At 30.4% G+C, this 20,959-nt stretch overlaps 2 protein-coding genes across 2 annotated transcripts; one reads left to right on the top strand and one right to left on the bottom strand.

The window, feature by feature from the left end:
* Positions 1-1,331: 1,331 nt before the first annotated feature.
* LOC120075956 (uncharacterized) lies at positions 1,332-2,879 on the bottom strand. The gene is made up of 5 exons (XM_039029713.2): positions 2,420-2,879; positions 2,270-2,347; positions 2,076-2,175; positions 1,854-1,990; positions 1,332-1,747 (listed from the first exon to the last, which is right to left on the bottom strand). Exons 1-5 carry the CDS (start codon positions 2,825-2,827, stop codon positions 1,517-1,519), a joined length of 954 nt encoding a protein of 317 aa, XP_038885641.1. The 5' UTR covers positions 2,828-2,879; the 3' UTR covers positions 1,332-1,516.
* An 11,042-nt stretch (positions 2,880-13,921) lies between these two features.
* AOS (allene oxide synthase) lies at positions 13,922-16,106 on the top strand. Its single transcript, XM_039029349.2, has one exon. It carries the CDS (start codon positions 14,208-14,210, stop codon positions 15,828-15,830), a length of 1,623 nt encoding a protein of 540 aa, XP_038885277.2. The 5' UTR covers positions 13,922-14,207; the 3' UTR covers positions 15,831-16,106.
* Positions 16,107-20,959: the final 4,853 nt, after the last annotated feature.

Consider the following 20,959-nt stretch of genomic DNA (forward strand, 5'->3'; position numbering starts at 1 on the left):
TGTTTTTAATTAGGTGATTATGTTAAAAATAATTTGCATGTCATGATTTTATCTCTCTTCACCATAATGTGCCAACTCTTTCTTTCATTGTCCAACAACGTGTAGGGTTCCTAAAAATTCCCATGAAATCGGGTCTTCGTCCCGACTTCCGTTTGATCGAGGATGGAGTCAAACCGGAAATTCTAATCGAGTCCTCGATCGAGAACAGGGAGGATATCCCTAACCCCAATTAATTTTTTTTATTTTTTAAATATATATATATTTTACAAATAAATATATTTATATATAATTATATATTAATTACAAATATTTATATATTTATATAAATTTAAAAAAAAGGGATGGGTCCCCTCAGGGATGGGGATGGGGAGTTCTCGCCCCATCCCGACCCAGTTGCCAACCTTAACCACGTGTGATGATGGAAAGATTCTTATGTCACTGTTTGAATTTAGACATGTTCAAGTAGGCAAGTGAGTATAGTTTGTGATTCTATTGGCACATTTGGATTGACTTAGAAAAAACTGGTTTTTTACAAAACTTATTTTATTTAAACACTTTTTTGATAAATATATATATATATATTAGAATACACCTGAAAAGTTATTTTGAGTAGTTGTCAAATACTCTATTTTCTTTTAAAATGACTTATTTTAAAAATTAAACACTTAATCCGAACATACCCCAAATAACCTATCATATTTATATTTCATGCAATATCTTCTAAAATATTGTTAAGAACAATATTTATTTAGTGGAAAAATATCAATTTATACCTCTAAACTTTGGAAATTGTACCAATTTAAACTCTAAACTAAAATTTTATCAATTTAATTGTATTGATTTAAACCATGAACTTTGGGATTTATATCAATTTAAACCCCAAACTAATAATTATATGAATTTATGCCCTAAATTTTCATAAATACATCAAGTTAAACCCCGAACATCATAAGTATATCCAAATAAAACATAATAGAGGGTTTAAGTTGATACAATTATAAAAGTTCAGAGTTTAAATTGATACACTTATAAAATATCATAGTTTAAATTAATACAATTATTAGTTTGGAGTTTAAAGGTTTAAATTCATGTAATTATTAATTTAAGGTTTAAATTGATAAAACACCTAAAATTTATGGATATAAAATGATATTTGTCCTTATTTAGTCACGTCTAATTTGATAAATTCTAAATTTTTAAAAGTGGCATTAGTTGTTTATTTGTTATTTGACATGTATATCAATCGATGAATGACATTTTTGTAGTGTCATCAACTATTAGTTTTAATATTGATGTTTTCCCCATATTATAATATATATATAAATTACATATACTTCCAATGAATTTGTATTATCAACTCAATTAAAGGTGCAAAGTGTTAGGTTTTGGAACAAACAATAATTAATAACAATTAAAAGAATTGGTAATCTCTCGCCTTCTCCTAAGTCTAAAACTTCCCAAAATTTACATATATTTGTGGAAGGCAATGAACAACGACGCACGGCCATACAATGGTTCACTTAAAACCGCCACTGCCGCCTCCTCCCAAATTGAGTTTGGAGAGGAAGAAGATGGAGGCGGAGGAAACCATAACGGCGGCGGCAAAACATGCGAGATCGACGGCAGAGCTTAAAGGTATATTCTTAAACTTTTCTAACACACCCACTTGCAGTATCATCATCACCGCATGTCCGATCTTCGATTTCGCCTGCGACATTGATTCCATTTCTACCCACGTCGGAATTTTCTGAGAAACAATCCAATTCAAATTAAAAACGTCAACAAGTAGTTCAATATCTTGGGTTTCTGTTTTTGATTTGTTCTCTGTTTTAATTTTTGTTTTCTCCAATTACCTTCATGCGGAACAGACCAAAAAAATTCGACCCAGAAATGACTGGCCGATTTTTTTCCTTCATCTTCCCCGATCCAATGAACATTGCAAACAATCCGACCCCAAAGACAACCAGAGCAGTTCCGACGAGGAACATATCTGCCAAAGAGTTTTAAATCGAATTTAGTAAACAAATCGATCAGAAAACCATAAATTAGCGTTTGAATTTCTGTACAAAAAGTACCTAAGGCTTCAATTAGAAGCTCCACCGTATGATTTTGGTTCGAACTTTGTGAAAGACCGTGGAAATACTGCAGATATGACTCTGCAACAATGAAACTCCCCTGAACATTTTAAAACTGAGCAGTTAAAATTGGGAGCAAAGACAGAGTAGGAATGGAGAGAAAACGAGATCTACAAGAGTCCGGTGTCTGTTACCTCAATATAACAGAGTATTGAACCCAGTAAAGATCCGGCGACAGCTAACAATGTGAAGAATCGACAGTCGATTATTATCTGAAGAAATCCATAAACTTTGATCAGGCTTTAATAAATCCTAAATCAATGACGTTTAGTTTAATCGAATACCTTTTCTATGAACTTTTGAATCTGTCGCCTCTGAATCTTCGTCTTCCCCACGGTAGTCTTCAATTGAACGAGCAGATTCGCCAGCAAAGAACCCAAATTCAGTTCTTCGGTTCTAGTTTCCACAGTCTGGGGAGCCGCCGCCGCCTTCACGGCGACTATCTGTTTTCTCTCGCCATCTCCAGAAGTTATTAACCGTTCGCCATTGTTCAAATTTAGCCCTGTTTTGCCCAAACACCTCACGGTCATCGCCGACGATGGAGATGAAGAAGAGGAAGAGGAAGACACGGCGGAGGCTGGCCGAAGTCGCTGCATGAATCGAGTGGCCACCATTGTTCGTGTATTTGGTTTTCGAAAGAATTTTGTTCGTTTTATTAATACCAAGTAAAGAAGAAGGAAGATTCGAAGCATATTTGGCCGGAATTTGTCCGGACGTGAAGATTTACACGCCGATTCCCTTTTACTTGGAGAGGTGTGCTTTGAATTTCCACGTTGGATGACGTGGCGTAATAAAATTCAGCTTTTTGTGGGTCCAGCTGTGTTTAAAGCCGCACACGTGGCGGTCATTTTCTTTTTGGCAACTGCGAGGACGTTTCTGAGTTTTCAGACGCCGGAGCTGAAATAGGTGGTCGGCGCCAAAGGTGGCTCGCCGGAATATCGAATGTGCACGTGCTAGAATGGACGGCGGACGATTCATCCACGTGCTGGAATCTTAAATTTTGATGGACGGTTGGGCCATGGACGGAGCCCAATCAAGTTGCTTTCATTAGGGCCCAAATAGAACCTGTTGCGTGCTACTTTTCTAAAATTATTTGTAAATATATTATCTTATAAAAGATATTTACAAATATGGTTTTTAAATGCAATTCACTAATTGTAAATATATTTTTATATATATTTGAAGAAATATCATTACCAGATTATTCATATTTAAAGAAAAAATGATATTTTTCTGTAAATTTCCTAAAATAAAATATGTAAAATAAACAATATCTAATTTTAAATTAGTCAGATTAAGAAAGTATTTAATTCACCATAATCATGTTTGAAGTAAAATAATATAATTTAGTCATATTAGAACACATATTTTATTTTGACATAGTCATTGAAAAAGTTTATACCATATTTTGTTTCCAAATTATAGTCATTTTTATCAAGTTAATTGATTTAATCAATTTTAAAAAATATATATTATTATAAATGGTTTTAATTATGAATTTAATTGCAATTGAACGATAAAAAATCATCTTTTATTATTATAAATGGTTTAACCATGCTGTAATTTAATCAACCGTATTAGATTTTCAAATTTTTATTTTGAGTATGGTTAACAATTTTAGTTCTTAAACTTTGAATATTATCTTAGAAGTTTCAAGTTTGTCTGTGATAAATTAAAATTTTTAATAAATAATTATTCTATTAAATATAGAATTGATTTTTATAGCTAACAGAATACTAAATTGTTTATTTTGTATATAATAGATCTCTTAATTTTAAAAGTTCGAAAGTTAATAGACTAAATTTATATATTTGAAAGTTAAGAGATTAAATAAACACCATTCTCAAAGTTTGTCATGAAGTTTATAATTTAACCTTCCATTATATAAAATAATAAAATTTGATAAATTTAATTTATCGACGGCAACTAAATTTAGATTAATTCAAGAAAATATTTTTTAAACCGTATTTTTAAAAATAGACTTTCAAAAATAGAAAATTAAAGCAAACTATTTACAAATAACTGATCAGTGATAGAAACTGACCATCACTATACTATGTGATAGACGCGGATAGAAGTCTATCAATATTTATCCGTGGTTTTTTTTTTTTTTTTTTATAGTATTTCTCTAAATAGTTTGACATTTTCTCTATACGTGAAAATTTTATTTATAGAATGTTCTTATAATTTTTTTTCTTGGAATAAATTAACCAATGATTTGATTGAAAGTTAAAAATAAATATACATATTATCCCTTTTAAATATATGTATATATATATAAATAGAATAAAAATTTGATTAAATCAATTAACTTAATGGCTATAATCTGGAAAGAAAATATACAGTGTAAACTTTTAGTGAAGACGTGAAAATAAAATAAGTGTTCTAATATGACTAAATTTAAATTGAATATTACATGAATCTTACTTTACTTCAAACATGATTACAATAAATAAGTAAATAAATAAATGTATGCTTTTTAACAATGTGAACTAACAATATAGTGATAACAAGAATGTCCATTTTTATATTCTGTAATGTGCGGCTTAAAAGCACCATTAGGGATCAGAATGGTGCAGAAAATGAGTTGGAAGAAAATAGTATCAAATTTAAATAATTTTGGACTTTTTTTTAGACAACCATTTCTTACTAATTTAACAATATGATAGTATAATATTATTAGTACTTCACATTATCCTAAAACACCCTGTTTCAAATCTTATCAACAAATCCAATCAAATATGTATAAATATATCTCTCTCTTAAAATAATAATATCACCATTTCCAAAAATCCCCCACATGATCCTCTGTCAAAAGTTGAGATTCATTTTGTTAAACAAATAATTGATCTTGATCTCTATCATTTAGATTTTGTTTCAATTTAACATGTGTTTTTCTACCCTTTTTTTAAAATTTAAAAAAAAAAAAAAAAAATAGCCCTCTACTTTTTGTATTTCTCTTGAATAAGTATTTGAATTTTCACCACGTGAATGAACAAAAACAATGAGCCTATATTCTCTAATTATGGATATGTATAGTCCAAATATTTTAGTATATAGTATATAGTTCAAAAGAAATAAATTATTGATGTCAAATATAAATATTATATCTATAATAACAATAATAATAAGAAGAAAAAAGGCAATGGGTGTAAATAAAGGATGACATCCCATCTCTTCCCCTGTTTAGCTCAGGTTCTTTTTTCCCTTCACTGCCTGTGCAGGTCCCAACAGAGACAGATAACAAATTTGATACAATATACTCACATAATTAACTATTTTTTTTTTTTGTTCAACAATATATGTGACCATAAAAATTTAAACCTTGAAATTCTTAATCAAAATTGTATATTTCATGCTCATTGAGTAATGTATCTTATTGATGTCTCACACATTCAATATGGTGACATCTTGTGAATTACAAAGAATCAGATAAATAGATGAAGTTCAATTCAACATTCAACCTTTACTTTTTTCTTTTTTCTTTTTTTTTTTTTTAATTTTTAATTTTATAAATATGGTTTTTTTTTTTTTTAATATGTTAGTGTTGAAAATTCGATAACCTAGGTCGAATTTTCAACCTTCGATCTTTATCCTTTTTTCCCTTCAATTTTTTATTTTAAATTTTCCATGACTCGATCTTTCCATTTTATAAAAATAATTTCTAAAAATATTTTATTATTTTATTATTTTATTTAACTTAACTCTAAAAATAACAAATTAAAAAAAAAATAATATCTCATAAAAATAAAAAAAAGTGTAAATTAAAATATCTCATTTATATAAAAATAATTACAAAAATCAATGTGTCCCACAAGACAGATGTCGTCGATTTCAGGTTGGTTGTCGTCGTCGACTTCGAACTTGAGGTTGCTCTGGTTCTTCTTGATGTTGCTCTAGTACCTCTGCAAGCGTTTCATAATATAAATATTCATTATGCTCTTCACGACCCCGACTATGTCCATGCACGTATGAAGACGAAGGACCAACATCTGAGTCATAATGTCTTAAATTAAATGCTGGCATCATCATCATCGGACTAACCTAATCTGTTTGACTATGCGTCTGCATCATAAGGGGCAACTCTTCCACGTTATGGGCAACCTCATCAAACTCATCCTCTTCCCGAACAGATCCTCTACGTCTATGAACTGGTGGAGGAACAATAGGTATATCGTACATATAATGCATCTTCTTCATATAGCTTTGGTTGTCACTACATATAGTAAGAACCTGGTTCGGAACATTCGCAAACATCACAGAGTCTACTGTTATTTGATCTCTGCGAACTATAAAACAATTAGATAATATTTAAAATAAATTATAATTAAAAAATTAAATAATATTCATTCATTTACCAGATGACCCACAGCTGCTCCCGGACGATTGACGTAGTGTCTTGTGATATTATTATACCACTGAATGTAGTCTCAAGTGACATCCCGTCAAACTGTTCAATAGAAACCCCCATTGCAATAAACCTTGCACGATAGTGCCATCGCACTACCAAATGCGCAACTTTTTCAGACCAATTTACAGTCCTTAAGTCGATATCATGCAATAAGGATTCATTATTACAAGGCGATGGGACATCTTACTGAAAATCAAATTGTCTCATCATCCTGACAGGAAGATGCCACTCACCAATGTGAAAACATATGAGATGACTTATCGTCCGCCATATGTTTTGACCATTCGTACAGAAATTGCTCATAGTATGCATAATAATTTTGTACAGCTCCCAAATAACCTGAAACACAAAATATTATATTGGAGAACATTAAAGACAAATACAATAAAAATGTGTATAAAATAATCAATTTGGTTCAGTGTTAATATACCTAATCAGGTTGAAGCAAATCAAACATGTATTTGTACAGGCTGACTACATGTGTGGCTGTCCTAGTCACACAAATTTTGTCTCTCTACCTAAATTTATAAATTGATAATTTAGATTTTAAATTAACTAGATCAGTAATATAAAAATTAGATTGAATTAAAATAACAGATCGAGAACCGTAGGCTCATCCAGCTAACTGAGCATCATCGACATGTTGTAGCTATGGAGCCATTGTTGGAAATCACTCCCAAGGCCATAGTTGCAAAAGTATGAGAGATCCAGTTATCTCATGAACCTCGAGTCTTGTTGCTTTGCATAGTTGTCTATACAACCATGCCAAACATGCTCCACCCCACGAATACTGCCCCGTTGTAGAAGTTAGCTAATAGTAGCAGGAACATTAAGTAAACAAAATGACTTAATTTGTCGGAAAACAGACTTCCACCCATCATTTGTAGTATATATGCTTGCACATATCTTATGACGATTTCCTCGTCTACATCACCTACGAGCTCATGGATCGGACGGGACGAGACGCTGACACGTTGTAGAGGTTCAAATTCGTTTTAAAGAAGGTTGAGGGTTCAAATCACTCTGACGCGCGTTGCAGGGATTCAGATTCGTTTTAAAGTCACCGCAGCGTGTCGCTCATCGTCTACTTCCACTAGGCAATCGTATAGTAAAGCTCAAGGATCGTGTAGCACTTGGTAGACAATCGTATAATAAAAGGTAGGCGATCGTATAGATTTTGAAAAGGTGATCGTCTAATAGTAATAGCTAAGCGATCGTGTAGTGAGGAAAGAGAGCTCTCGAGAGTGGGAGTTCGGAAGACGCTGTCGTAGAGAAGCTATCGCAGCGTGTCGCTTATTGTCCACTTCCACTAGGCAATCGTGTAGTAAAGCTCAACGATCGTGTAGCACTTAGTAGACGATCGTATAGTAAAAAGTAGGTGGTCATATAGGTTTTGAAAAGGCGATCGTCTAATAGTAATAGCTAAGTGATCATGTAGAAGTTTGTGGGTGATCGTGTAGTGAGGAAAGAGAGTTATCGAGAGTGGAAGTTCGGAAGACGCTATCTTGGAAAGGTCATCGCAGTATGCCGCTCATCGTGTACTTTTACTAGGCGATCATGTAGTAAAGCTCAGCGATCGTGTAACACTTTATATACGATTGTATAGTAAAAGGTAGGGGATCGTATAAGTTTTGATAAGGCGATCGTCTAATAGTAATAATTAAGCAATCATGTAGTGAGGAAAGAGAGCTCTCGAGAGTGGGAGTTTGAAAGATGCTATCGTAGAGAGGCCATCGCAACGTGTCGCTCATTGTGTACTTCCACTAGGCGATCGTGTAGTAAAGCTCAGCGATCGTGTAACACTTGATATACGATTGTATAGTAAAAGGTAGGGGATCGTATAAGTTTTGATAAGGCGATCGTCTAATAGTAATAGCTAAGCAATCGTGTAGTGAGGAAAGAGAGCTCTCGAGAGTGGGAGTTCGAAAGATGCTATCGTAGAGAGGCCATCGCAACGTGTCGCTCATTGTGTACTTCCACTAGGTGATCGTGTAGTAAAGCTCAGCAATCGTGGAACACTTGGTATATGATCATATAGTAAAAAGTAAGCGATCATATAGTTTTTTAGAATGCGATCGTCTAATTGTAATAGCTAAGCGATCGTGTAGGAGTTTGTGGGCGATCGTATAGAAGTTCGACAAACACTGTCGTTGAGAAGCCATCGCAACATGCCGCTCATCGTCTACTTCCACTAAGCGATCGTATAGTAAAGCTCAGCGAATGTGTAGCACTTGGTAAACGATCGTATAGTAAAAGGTATGTGATCGTATAGGTTCTGAGAGAGGTGATCGTGTAATAGTAATAGTTAAGCGATCGTATAGAAGTTTGTGGCCGATCGTAGAGGATTTAGTAAGCAATTGTTAAGTCATATTGAGTGATCGTGGAGAGATTGTAAACGATCGTTTAGCATCTCGTATGCGACCGATTAATCTTGTTTGATTCCTAGCTCCTAATAAAGAAGCTGTTCAACATTCACTTGTTATTTTCGGGAGTTTGCACCTATTGTTAGGTTATAAAGAATTACTAAACGATCGCATAGTAATTTTCTAAACGATTCTATGCAATCGTGTATAATTACGAAACGATTATTTAATTTCCTTTGGGTCAAGGATTTCTTCTTTAATTTTCGACAAACCCTCAACCTTTTCTTCAAATTTTGTCCTATTTATTTAATTTCCTTGAGGTCGAGGGTCAACCCTCAATCTCTTCTTTAATTTTCAACAGGTTGAAGGTGAACCCTGAACCTGCTCTTCAAATTTTATCGTCTTATTAAATTTCCTTTACGTCGAGGGTCAAACTCTCGACTTTTTCTTTAATTTTCGACACGAGGGTTGAACCCTCGACAAAATATTTTACACAAAATCTCCACTCTCAAAAACTCCAAAAACCATATATTTCTAAATAGTTTTAGAACCACTGTATTTCCCTAAATTATTTTTCTAATCACAATATTAAAAAAACAAACTCCTTTTCAAAACGTTATAGTAACCGTTTTCGTTCAATTACATTAAGGGTATTTTAATTTATTTTTTAATATAGTAACTATAATTAAATGAAACAAATAAATGTCTTCTTAAAAAAGAGAGGAAAAAAAAGTCAAAAAGACTGAAAACGCGGCTGCCTTGACAAAGGAGTGGGTCCCACGGAAACATTGTCCACGTTGTCGGAAGGAACCAACCTAACTTGCCACGCCTCCCTTTTTTTCTCTCCTTAAGATTTTCGTGTTATTTATTTTGCAGCCGAATTTTAGTTTCCCGTCCACCGTGCTCCGATTTTTTTTTTTTTTTTTTTTTAATAAAAAAGATTAATGTAAGAAAAAAAAACTAAAAAAAAGTAATCCATACTGAATTTTTAAAAAACATTTTAGCTCTATTAGTTGATTTTTCCTATTCAATTACTTAATGAGCGTATGTTTATGTAGGTCTGAAAGAACAAAGTGCATATACCACCCAAAGTATAGTAATACTTATAATTATATTTTCAAACTTTTAATTATAGAAATTGAATCCTCCGATTTATATAAATGTTAGATTTGACCTCTAAATTTATCATAATTGTAAAAATTAGACCCCCAAATGATAAAAAGTGGACTCCCAAATGATAAAAAATAAACCAAACTTATTCAATTGTTACAATCATATAAGTTTAATGGTCCAATTTTAACATTTTATAAGTTTAGGGTAACAATTTGAACTTTTTTTTTTGTTTTTGTTTTTTAAAATCAAGTCTATTTCATCCAGATTTCTTATCAAGATTTACATATTTTTTTTATGTACAATAGTTGAATAATTAGCCAAATTCCACAAATAAAAACTATTTTTTTTTAGTTGTCAAGATTTGGCTTGGTTTTTTTTAAACCATTGACAAAAAGTAGATAACAAAAAAAAAATGGAGATGGAAGTAGTATCAATAAACTTAATTTTCTAAAACAAAAAACAGGAAATAAAATGATTATTAAGTGGGACGTTAATAATTTAATTTTTACAATTGAATGTTTAAGAGTATAATTACAATTACTACCATATTTTATAGATTATTTTGGTAATTTGTCAAAAATATTTTGATCTCTCAAATGATGAGACAGTTAAGTGGGTTTTAGATGTTTATTAAATATTCTATTTTAAATAGGAGTTTTGGGAACTAAACTAAAGTACATATAAAGTATTTGTCAAAAAAAAGGTACATATAAAATAAAATAGAACACCTCTTTCCCACTTATGACACAATTTTACTCAACACGTGAGATACTATTACTTGCTTTTGTTTTTCCTATTTAAATTTCAAAGGTGTCAATCAGAATATTAGATGCCATAAATATATATTGTTTTTCTACATTTCATTTAGTGCATGTATAAAAAAATATTCAAAATATGCAATATAAATAGTCGTCCTATTTAAAAAAAGGTTCCTATTCCTGCTTTTATTAGATGTGGACCATATACAATTTAGATAACAATTAAGAATCATTTAGTGCACAAGTCAGTCACAAGCGTAGGTTCAAATTTATGCAGGGTGAAAATTAAAAAGAGAGAGATTAAAAAAAATAAGAGAGAATTATCTAAACATTTTTCTATCAAAATAAATATAGTTCAACTCACATATTATTTGTATTATAGTTTAAAAGTTAGAATTATTCTCCTACACCACAAATTGTAAAAAAAAAAAAACGAAGTTTAAGTAAAAGGTTAATATGTCTTATAAAGAGAAACATCTATTCATTATTAATTTGAATAAAAAATCAATTTAATTAGAATTAGATAATCTAAAATTAAAAACATGATTGGAATGAAAAACGCTTGTCACTTATTCATAAAAAGTAGATTAAATTTAATATAGGACAGAGAAAATAAGGAAGAATACAAATTTACTAATAGATTTGAAATTTAACGTGGTAATTGTGTAGTGGTTCTTGGGAAATAAGTTTGTTTGGTTGGATTTTTTTTCTTTCTAAGAATAGTCAAAATCAATTATGTTGAAAATTAGGAAGAAAAAGTAGTATTGAAAAATGTGGTCAATAAAAAGTAATATTGAAAAATGTGGTCAATAATTAGAAAGGTATTATAGGGAAGATGGAGTAAGATGTAAGAATATTTTAAACTAAATTAACCTCGTCAAAACCTAAATTGTTCCGAAAATATGAGACCGTGAGAGCCATCACCAACTTATTATTATTGGTTGATACATGTAATGAATCGAAACTTGATGAAGTTGGTTCCCCTTAGTTTTGTGAGGGGTGCCTTAATGAATTTTTCTTCTTAGAAAAGTAATACGATTAAAAAGAAAACATATTTATGTGACTAACTTCTCTAGTAATGCAACACAATGGACCATAAAATTTAAAGATCTTTAATAACTTTAGAAAGGTAAAATACTCATAAGGTAAATAAACGTAATTTAAAGGCTAATTATGTTTTTGAAGGGTGAATAGCCTGCCCTTTTGAGGATATGTTATTTTTACCACAATAATTAGAGAATATCGACCCTATAATTTTTCTAGTCTAATATGAAACCTAACAAATAGAGATGTCCATGGGCGGGGTGGGGCACGGGATGCCATTTCCCATCCTATCCCCACTCCTCATTTCATTCCGCATCACCGTGAAATTCCTCATGGGGATCGGGGCGGGGATTCCCTGCGGAGAATTTTTTCCCATTACTTTTTTTCTTGTAAAAAACCAATTAATTTAAATCACTAATGAGAGCAAATTTTAATTAAATAATTAACTTTATCACTAAATTGTTTATTATGGTTAGTTTTATATGACAATTTCAATTTAAAGATAAATTACTCAAATTTTAACATAAAAAAGCTAATTAATTTTTTTAGTAGAAAGAAATAAATATAAATCAAATTATCCACATATATAATCTAAATTTAAACATGTTCATTATGTTCTCAATAAATAATCAAATTTGAAATTTAAATGTAATATTTATATAATAATAATAACAACATAACATTAGATAACTAAACTAAATAAATATATAAAAGCCAATGGGGGTGGGGACGAGGACGGGGACGAAGAACCCGTCCCGTTCCCACTCCCTCCCCATTCCCCGTCTAATCAGGGAATCCCTATATCCGTGGGAAAATTGGACATCTCTACTAACGAAAACCTTTTTTTGGTATTACAGAATTTCACTATTACCCATATTGACATTAAAAAATTATACGTTCTATTTCGTTTTTTTTTTTAAAAAAAAAATTAATTTGATAAATATTACTTCTACTCATAAGTTTCTTTTTTTTAATTACTTTTCATCAATATTTTTCTTTTTAAAAAAATTAAGCTGAAATTTGAATACGGAAGAATGTAAGCTCCATTTGGTAATATTTAGATCTTTTGCTATTGAAAATTAAGTCTATTTTCTCTCATTTTTTTAAAAACCATATTTTCATCTTTATTAAGTGATAGTATTGAATTCTTAAGTTCCAAAAAAAAAAAAAAAAATTGTATAACTTTTTTTTTTTAAACAAAAAACTTGGGTTGATTTGTGAAAAAAATAGACAACAGAGCAAAAAATTTTAAAGTAGAAAAAATGTTTATAGGTTTAATTTTAAAAAGCTAAAAATTTAAAATCAAATCATTACCAAACATGACCATAATTTTCAAAAACTTATTTTTGTTTTTAGAATTTCAAAATTCAAGTGCTTTATTAAGAAATGTGAAAATTACAATACAAATTTTAGAGAAAATAACCATAAATTTCAAAAACTAAAAATTTTATAACAAAGCTTTCAAATGAAGTTTTAGGGTATGTTTGGAATGGAATGCACTTTCAAGTATTTAATTTAAAAAACAAACCATTTTAGAAAAAAAATAGAATGTTTGGCAACTACTTAAAATAACTTTTGAAGTGTATCTTCTACCACTTTTGTCAAAAGTGTTTAAATAAAATGAGTTTTTTGAAAAACAATTTTTTTTTCTGAGTCAATGCAAATGGATCCTTGATTAATTAATTAATTAATTTTTTAAATGAGCTTGTAAACACTATGAAGATTAGCATGCATGAGATCAATTGATTTAGCTAACTCACAAGAAGCCGAAATCATAATTCAAATATAAAACAAACCAACCTCAAATAAACATAATATAACATACCTTTTGCAAGTCATTACACTACTTCAATGCTAAACAAAAATTGTAGATGGCTCATGACCATACAAATTCCTCAACCATTCTTGTCTATCAAGACATCTATAGATAATTAGACATATTAAATAAAGGATTAAGGTTGATTAATTAAAAATAACTATTAAAAGGTCAATCTCGGCTCAACAATTTTTTAAAAAAGAACTATAGGAATCCGTACCTAAATTATCATATAAGGAGGACTAAAATCCCATGTATGAAAAAGTTTAGACCGGTAAAAATCTTGAATATTGACTTTATTTATTTAATTTTATCTAGAGCCACCATAAAAAAGAAAAAGAAAAAGAAAAGCAAATAAAAATGAAAAGTGTGTGAACATGGAATTTAAATTCAACACACATTTCACAAGTCTTTTGTCAAAGCTGACCTCTTCCAATATTTTCATATAAATTGCAAACCAATCCTCTTCTTCATTGCTCACAAACAACACAAAACACTCCCTCTTCTCCTTCTTTTGCTTCCATTTCTCTCTGAATCAAACAACTGTTTCAGAGAACTCCGGCCAGAATGTCGTCAACCTCCATTACAATCCCTTGTCTTCAACCCCCGTTGCGATTTCCATACCAAGAACCGCCTCCGAGATCTCGTTCTAGAGTTGGGTTCGTTTCCCTACGCCCAATCTACGCCGCCGACAGAGTTTCCTCGTCGTCTTCGTCTTCGTCTTCGTCTTCGTCTTCGTCCTCTGTTCAAGTGCCGCAGCGGACTGTTTCGACGCCGGAACCTACGAAGCTTCCTTTGAGGAAGATTCCAGGTGACTATGGGCCGCCGGTATTTGGGGCGTTGAAGGACCGACAGGACTATTTCTATAATCAGGGGAAAGAAGAGTATCTGAAATCTCGAATGCTTCGGTATGAATCCACTGTGTATAGAACCAATATGCCGCCGGGTCCATTTATCACTTCTGATTCTCGAGTTGTTGTTTTACTCGATGGGAAAAGTTTCCCTGTTCTTTTCGATCATTCTAAAGTTGAGAAGAAGGATCTCTTCACTGGGACTTACATGCCTGTAACAGAGCTCACCGGCGGTCACAGAGTGCTCTCTTATATTGACCCATCTGAGCCTGATCATGCGAAGCTTAAACAGCTTATTTTCTTTCTCCTCAAGCACCGCCGGGATAAAATTCTGCCGGAATTTCACTCCACTTTTTCCGAGCTATTCGAGACTCTGGAGAAGGATTTGGCTGCCGCTGGTAGAGCACAGTACAATGCTCCCGGTGAACAGGCGGCGTTTAATTTCTTGGCTCGGTCTCTTTTTGGCGCCAATCCGGTAGATTCCAAATTGGGGCGAGACGCTCCAAAATTGATTGGGAAATGGGTTTTGTTCCAGCTTGGCCCTGTTCTCAGTCTCGGCCTCCCCAAGGTTGTCGAGGAGCTTCTCCTCCGCACGGTTCGGCTCCCGCCGGCGCTGATCAAAGCCGATTACCGGCGGCTGTACGATTTCTTTTACGAGTCATCGGAGGCGGTATTTGAGGAAGCGGATAGATTGGGGATTTCGAGGGAAGAAGCTTGTCATAACTTGCTATTCGCAACTTGTTTTAATTCATTTGGAGGGATGAAGATCTTCTTCCCCAATATGATCAAATGGATCGGCCGAGCCGGAGTGAAGCTCCATACCCAACTCGCACGGGAGATTCGTACTGCCGTAAAATCCAACGGCGGGAAAATCACGATGGGGGCTATGGAGCAGATGCCGCTGATGAAATCAGTTGTGTATGAAGCTTTCAGAATCGAGCCGCCGGTTCCGGTTCAGTACGGTCGAGCGAAGAAAGACCTTGTGGTCGAAAGCCACGACGCGGCTTTCGAGATCAAAGAAGGAGAAGTGATTTGTGGGTATCAGCCATTCGCGACCAGAGATCCAAAAATCTTCGACAGAGCCGGCGAATTCGTGCCTGATCGGTTCACCGGCGACGGTGAAGAGTTGCTGAAACACGTGCTGTGGTCAAACGGACCAGAGACTCAATCGCCGACGGTTCAAAACAAGCAGTGCGCCGGAAAAGACTTCATCGTCTTCATCTCTCGCCTGCTCGTCGTCGAACTCTTCCTCCGATACGACTCCTTCGACATCGAAGCCACAAACACTCCGTTAGGCGCCGCCGTCACTGTAACTTCCCTGAAGAAAGCAAGTTTCTGAGATAAAAAGAAAATAACCGTCAGGTTAAAGAAAAATTTGCGGTTAATTTTTTGGGGTAAAAAAAAAAAAAAAAAAAAAAAAAAAAAAAAAAAGTGTATAGTTAGTAATAGAAGTTAATGGAATAGAAAGATAAAAGGAGTGTGGGGTCCACCACTTTATAAGAACCAATGGAAGGAGATCTAGTGGGACCCAGACCTGGCTGTCATTTTTCAAGATGTAGATTGTTGTTATTGAGAATATATGCGTACCAATAAATCTCTATTTGATTTTATTAAATCTTTTCTCTTCTTTTTTAAGGTTCCACTTGATCATTTATAAATACCATTAACTCATAATTTCTTTATTTATTGTTTAGTTTAATCATTTAATATTATTTTAACACTTCATTATTTATCTCTCTGTCAAAACTACTGTAAATTTGTTGCAATATCATTTCGAACAACATGATTGAACGTTTCAGTCCTATTCTTTTTATTACATCGATCATAGTGTTGATGTCAAAGAAATTATCAACATCTCATTTTTAATTGATATCTTATACATGTATATACTCAACTTTGATTAATATTTTTAGAAAAAATATTTAAAATAAAATTATCTTTAAAATATTTAATTTAAGAATAAGTTTATCACATCTTAAAAAGAATTTAGATTTATTTATTATTTAGATGGATCATATTTTATTGACATCTAAACATTTTTTCTTTTGGCCAGATGGAAATGTAAACATTCAAACACATATTTAATCTACTAAATTCGAAAAAACATTATTTATAACCAAAGTGGTCCATAAATATAAAGTTTAATCTAACTAGCGTCATAATGTTCTTACTTCAATTATTACATTATTAGATCTAGTTTTGGTCTTTTTTTTTTGGCGAATATTTATAAAATTTTAAAAAAAACTATTTTGATCCTATAATTTATTTAATTAATTTAGTATTTCAAAATTAATTTTTTTTATCTCAAATTTAGTCTTTTTAAAGTCAACTTTTATCTAAATTTATTAGATTATAAAAATAATTTTAAAATAAGAATTACACTTGAATATCTTTCCAAAATCTAGGGTGATTTATAAATTATAGCAAATTTTATAGAAAATTCGTCAATGAATTTAAAATTCATAAGTATTGTTTATTATTATTATTATTATTTAAGAAAAATCATCAAAATTCTAAGGGAGATTTAAACTCTTTTTTTTTTTTTTGTTCAATTATATGTTTTAATTAATTAATTTCAGAATATTATTCATGAATAAATGTATTTTAATAATTTCATCATTTTAGTAGTACATAAAATATTATTGTTAGTGTTTAAAAAATACTTGTTTTAAAGATTACGTACACACGTGTTCCATACACCTTTGTCCTGAACTATAAATACTAATTTTGATTTTTAATTAAAATAATTAATTAGTCGAAGCAGGGGTACACAAATCTCCCTATAGGAATTTTATGCTATTCACTTCAATTTTTATATATAGAAATCATGGAAATAATCTAGGTCATCAAACTTTATAAAAACTTTAATGAAAATTGAGGATATATTTTTAATTTAATAAAGCTCTAATATGTAATTTAATTTGATTTTTAGATTTAGCTCAATTACCAATTGGGATAATACTATCCAATAAGGAGAGTCGAAGGTTAACAATAAATTTTTAAATGACAAAGTTACAAGTTTAATTTGTATTCATGATAATTCACTAATACATACCAAAAAAATTAGGTAAAATATAGCTTTCAATCGAGAAACTTTATCTTCTCTCTCTTGCATAATTTCCATATCGATGCATGTCAATTTTTTCAACCACAAACTTCTTAAATAGATAGAGTTTGTTATCTATTATTTCTATACCGAACTATCAAATTAAGAATCAAGAATCAAATCGAGAATCATATCAATAATGACGTTATGTCATTATTATTAAGAGAAAGTAAGATGACATGAGATGAGACGAGACGAGACAAGACAAGACACTTTTATCTAGAGATTAAATTTTGAAATTAAAAATATACTAAGACTATTAAACTCGAATTTACATATTATACATAGGAACATCCGTACTAAGGAATGAATCAAAATGATTGCCGTGAAATACATCACAAAAAGATTCTTTTTTCCCCCTTCTTTATGAGATTGTTGAGTAGAAAAAGAATTAAAAAAATAATTTAACTCGAAATAATTGATGGAAAGAAACGTGAAAAAATGGCGAGGAAAAAAAAAAAATATTTGACGGTTCATCTTTTTGGGTGCATGATCACGTGTTGTTGCCAATAGAGATCGGAAATTTTATGCTCTTGAAAATGAGAATTTTTGAGTTGTTTCCTTCAATAATTTACAAACAGACTTTTATTATTTTTCTTATTCCAGTAAACTATTACTTTCGATATAGGACAAATATCAACTTATATCTTTAAATTTTGGATGTTTTATAAATTTAAATCTTAAATTAATAATTATATTAATTTCAACTCTGAATTTTGAAGATGATATCAATTTAAACTTAAAATTAATAATTGTATCAATTTAAACTCTGAAATTTTATAAGTGCATCAATTTTAAATCATGAAATTTCATAATTATATCAACTTAAACAATTCATTATGTTTTATTTAGATACATTCATGAATATTCATGATTTAACTTAATATATTTATGAAAGTTTGGGATTTAAATCGACATACTTATGAAAATTCAAAGTATAAATTGATACAACTCTCAAAGTTTAAGGTTTAAATTGATACAATTCCCAAAGTTTATGGGAGTATATATTGATATTTGCCTTTAGAAATATTATATATCTTAGGATAAAATATCATATTATAGAGGATAATTTGTTTTTAATGGTAAAACTGCTAAAAACATTTTGATATACTTGAAAAGATAATGACATTTTGTTATAATTATAAATAAGTTGGTTCATTTTTCTTTATTTGAAATGAGTCCTATTATAGACAAACGTATTTTAGTTTGTGCACTCAGAAAAAAGGTTTGAATTTAGTTTTTCTTTACAATAAAACTTAAAAATATTTTATGTAAATTGTTCTTATAATATTATTTAATGACTAAAGATAAAAAGTTCATAAATACAATGAATCAAATGAGGAGTGGAATTAATCGAAGATCTCAACTTTTTTGTTTTAAAATTTATTTAAAAAAAATAATCTTCTAATAAAATGAAATTAAAAAAATAGAGTAACCAAAATGTTATTTTTAATTTACCCTTTAGGTCTGTTTGGGGGTCCAACATGGATGGTATATCCCCACACCTGTATCATCTAAGTGTTTGAAGACCCATTATTCTATCTCACCGATTCTAATTGTTTGTGAGTTCATTTTCGGAACATGTTTCGTATCTCATCGTCATTTTCCTTCCATATATTGTATATCATCTCAGTACTTGAATATACTCGATCATACTTAATCGTTTATATTCGATCAAAATTGTCCAGACATCAGAAACTCTCTACATCTTATATCATCTCAACGTCTTAAACAACCCCTTTATTTGACCCGAAATGTTTTTTCAGTTTGGTGTGGTCTTTGTCTAGTAAATTGAATGCTTTTTCATTTTGTCTACAAATTACTTCATCGAAAGTGGGTCCTTAGGAAGGGAACAAATAAAAAAGTTTGACCATAAATTATTAACTTTATATGTTTGTAGGTATCTCCGGGAGAAATTACAAGATAATATATATCTTTTATATTTAAAAAAACCCCGTCATATAATATTAGCATGCAAAATAAACATGGTTTGAATGATAATCATAGTTTTTAATAAAATTATCTATTTTTTAATCTTCTTACTCTTCCTCATTTCTCAGATTAAAGAATCAAGGCGAAAATTTAGAAATTATCGCACGTGAATGAAATTTTATATTGATTTTTCAAATTACAAATTTGGAATGCTTTTAAACACACATTTTGTAAAGTGACTGAAAAATTCTAACCATTTTTGTGTTTGGTAAAATAAATGAGAACTAAATCCATTCAAATCATTTTTATAACACTTGTTCATTTTACCCATTTTAAAATAAATTTCTTGCCAACTTTTTAGATTTTCGTAAAATCATATTTCATTTTTATTAAAATTTCAATTTTATTCTTTATGTATATACGAGAATTTTTAAAAATCATACCATATGGGGATTTTTTTTAAATAAAGTTATTTTTCTTATACTTCAACCATTAATCTAGAGAACAAAATATGATACTTTAAACAACTATTAAAAAAATTATAAATTATATATAAAAAAATACAAATATTAATAATAGATTTATTTTAATTATTATATAAAACGAAACAATTTAGTATGTATTTACTGATCACTATGATCAACTTCTTAAGATATATAGTTAAAATTTATCAAACACTAATTTACTTTATTTTATTTTATAAAAACAGTTGCAACAATTATTTTTAAAATTACAACAATCTTAAACTATATCTTAATATTGTGTGTTGTTTTAGGAATTTCTCTTATTCCCTCTCTGAAGAAAATAGAGGTGAGATTCTTTTGTCCTTGAGCTGTTAACTTCAACTATTTTTTAAATGGTCGTTATTTCTGTTCGAGTAATTTTATGAATTTTTACTCTAAAAGATAAATATTTTAATTTTATCCATTTAATTTCTACCAACTGTATATATAATTTTTTGTTTCAAGTGTAAATGTTAACTTTAGTTAATTTTATCTATTTAGGGGGCGTTGGGAACGGAGAATTGGTTAGGTTATTATAGGTGGATTATAATAGTTTGTGTTTGAGATGTAGATTATTTTAGTTTGAGTTATAATAATATGTGTTTAAGATGTAAACTATTTTAGTTTAAGAAAAAAATAATAAAAATTGTAGAAAATAATAAAAACGGTAGCAAATGGATGTTTTGAAATAATATTGATTATAGCTAATTGAGAAATATAAAATAGTATTTACTATAGCAAGAGATAGTTATTATAATAGTAGGATATTTCTTGGCCCAAGCACACCCTTAATTTTTTTCAAATGTACATATTACTCTTGTATCAAGGGTGTGACTTGTACAAGCTTGTTTGAATTAGTTCACTATTTAACTCTTCTCATAATAATAATAAAAAAAGTTAATTAATATAACATATGCGATTTTATTC

Source organism: Benincasa hispida, chromosome 4, assembly GCF_027475165.1.
Source record: "Benincasa hispida cultivar pf3 chromosome 4, pf3_genome.v1.1, whole genome shotgun sequence".
NCBI classification, from domain to species: domain Eukaryota; kingdom Viridiplantae; phylum Streptophyta; class Magnoliopsida; order Cucurbitales; family Cucurbitaceae; genus Benincasa; species Benincasa hispida.

Excerpts from the sequence above, each read along its gene's own strand:
- LOC120075956 (XM_039029713.2), bottom strand. The coding sequence starts at position 2,827 with ATGCTTCGAATCTTCCTTCTTCTTTACTTGGTATTAATAAAACGAACA. Across the intron at positions 2,176-2,269 it reads CAATACTCTGTTATATTGAG|GGGAGTTTCATTGTTGCAGA; the intron begins GTAACAGACACC and ends TAAAATGTTCAG. Across the intron at positions 1,991-2,075 it reads GCTTCTAATTGAAGCCTTAG|ATATGTTCCTCGTCGGAACT; the intron begins GTACTTTTTGTA and ends ACTCTTTGGCAG.
- AOS (XM_039029349.2), top strand. The coding sequence starts at position 14,208 with ATGTCGTCAACCTCCATTACAATCCCTTGTCTTCAACCCCCGTTGCGA.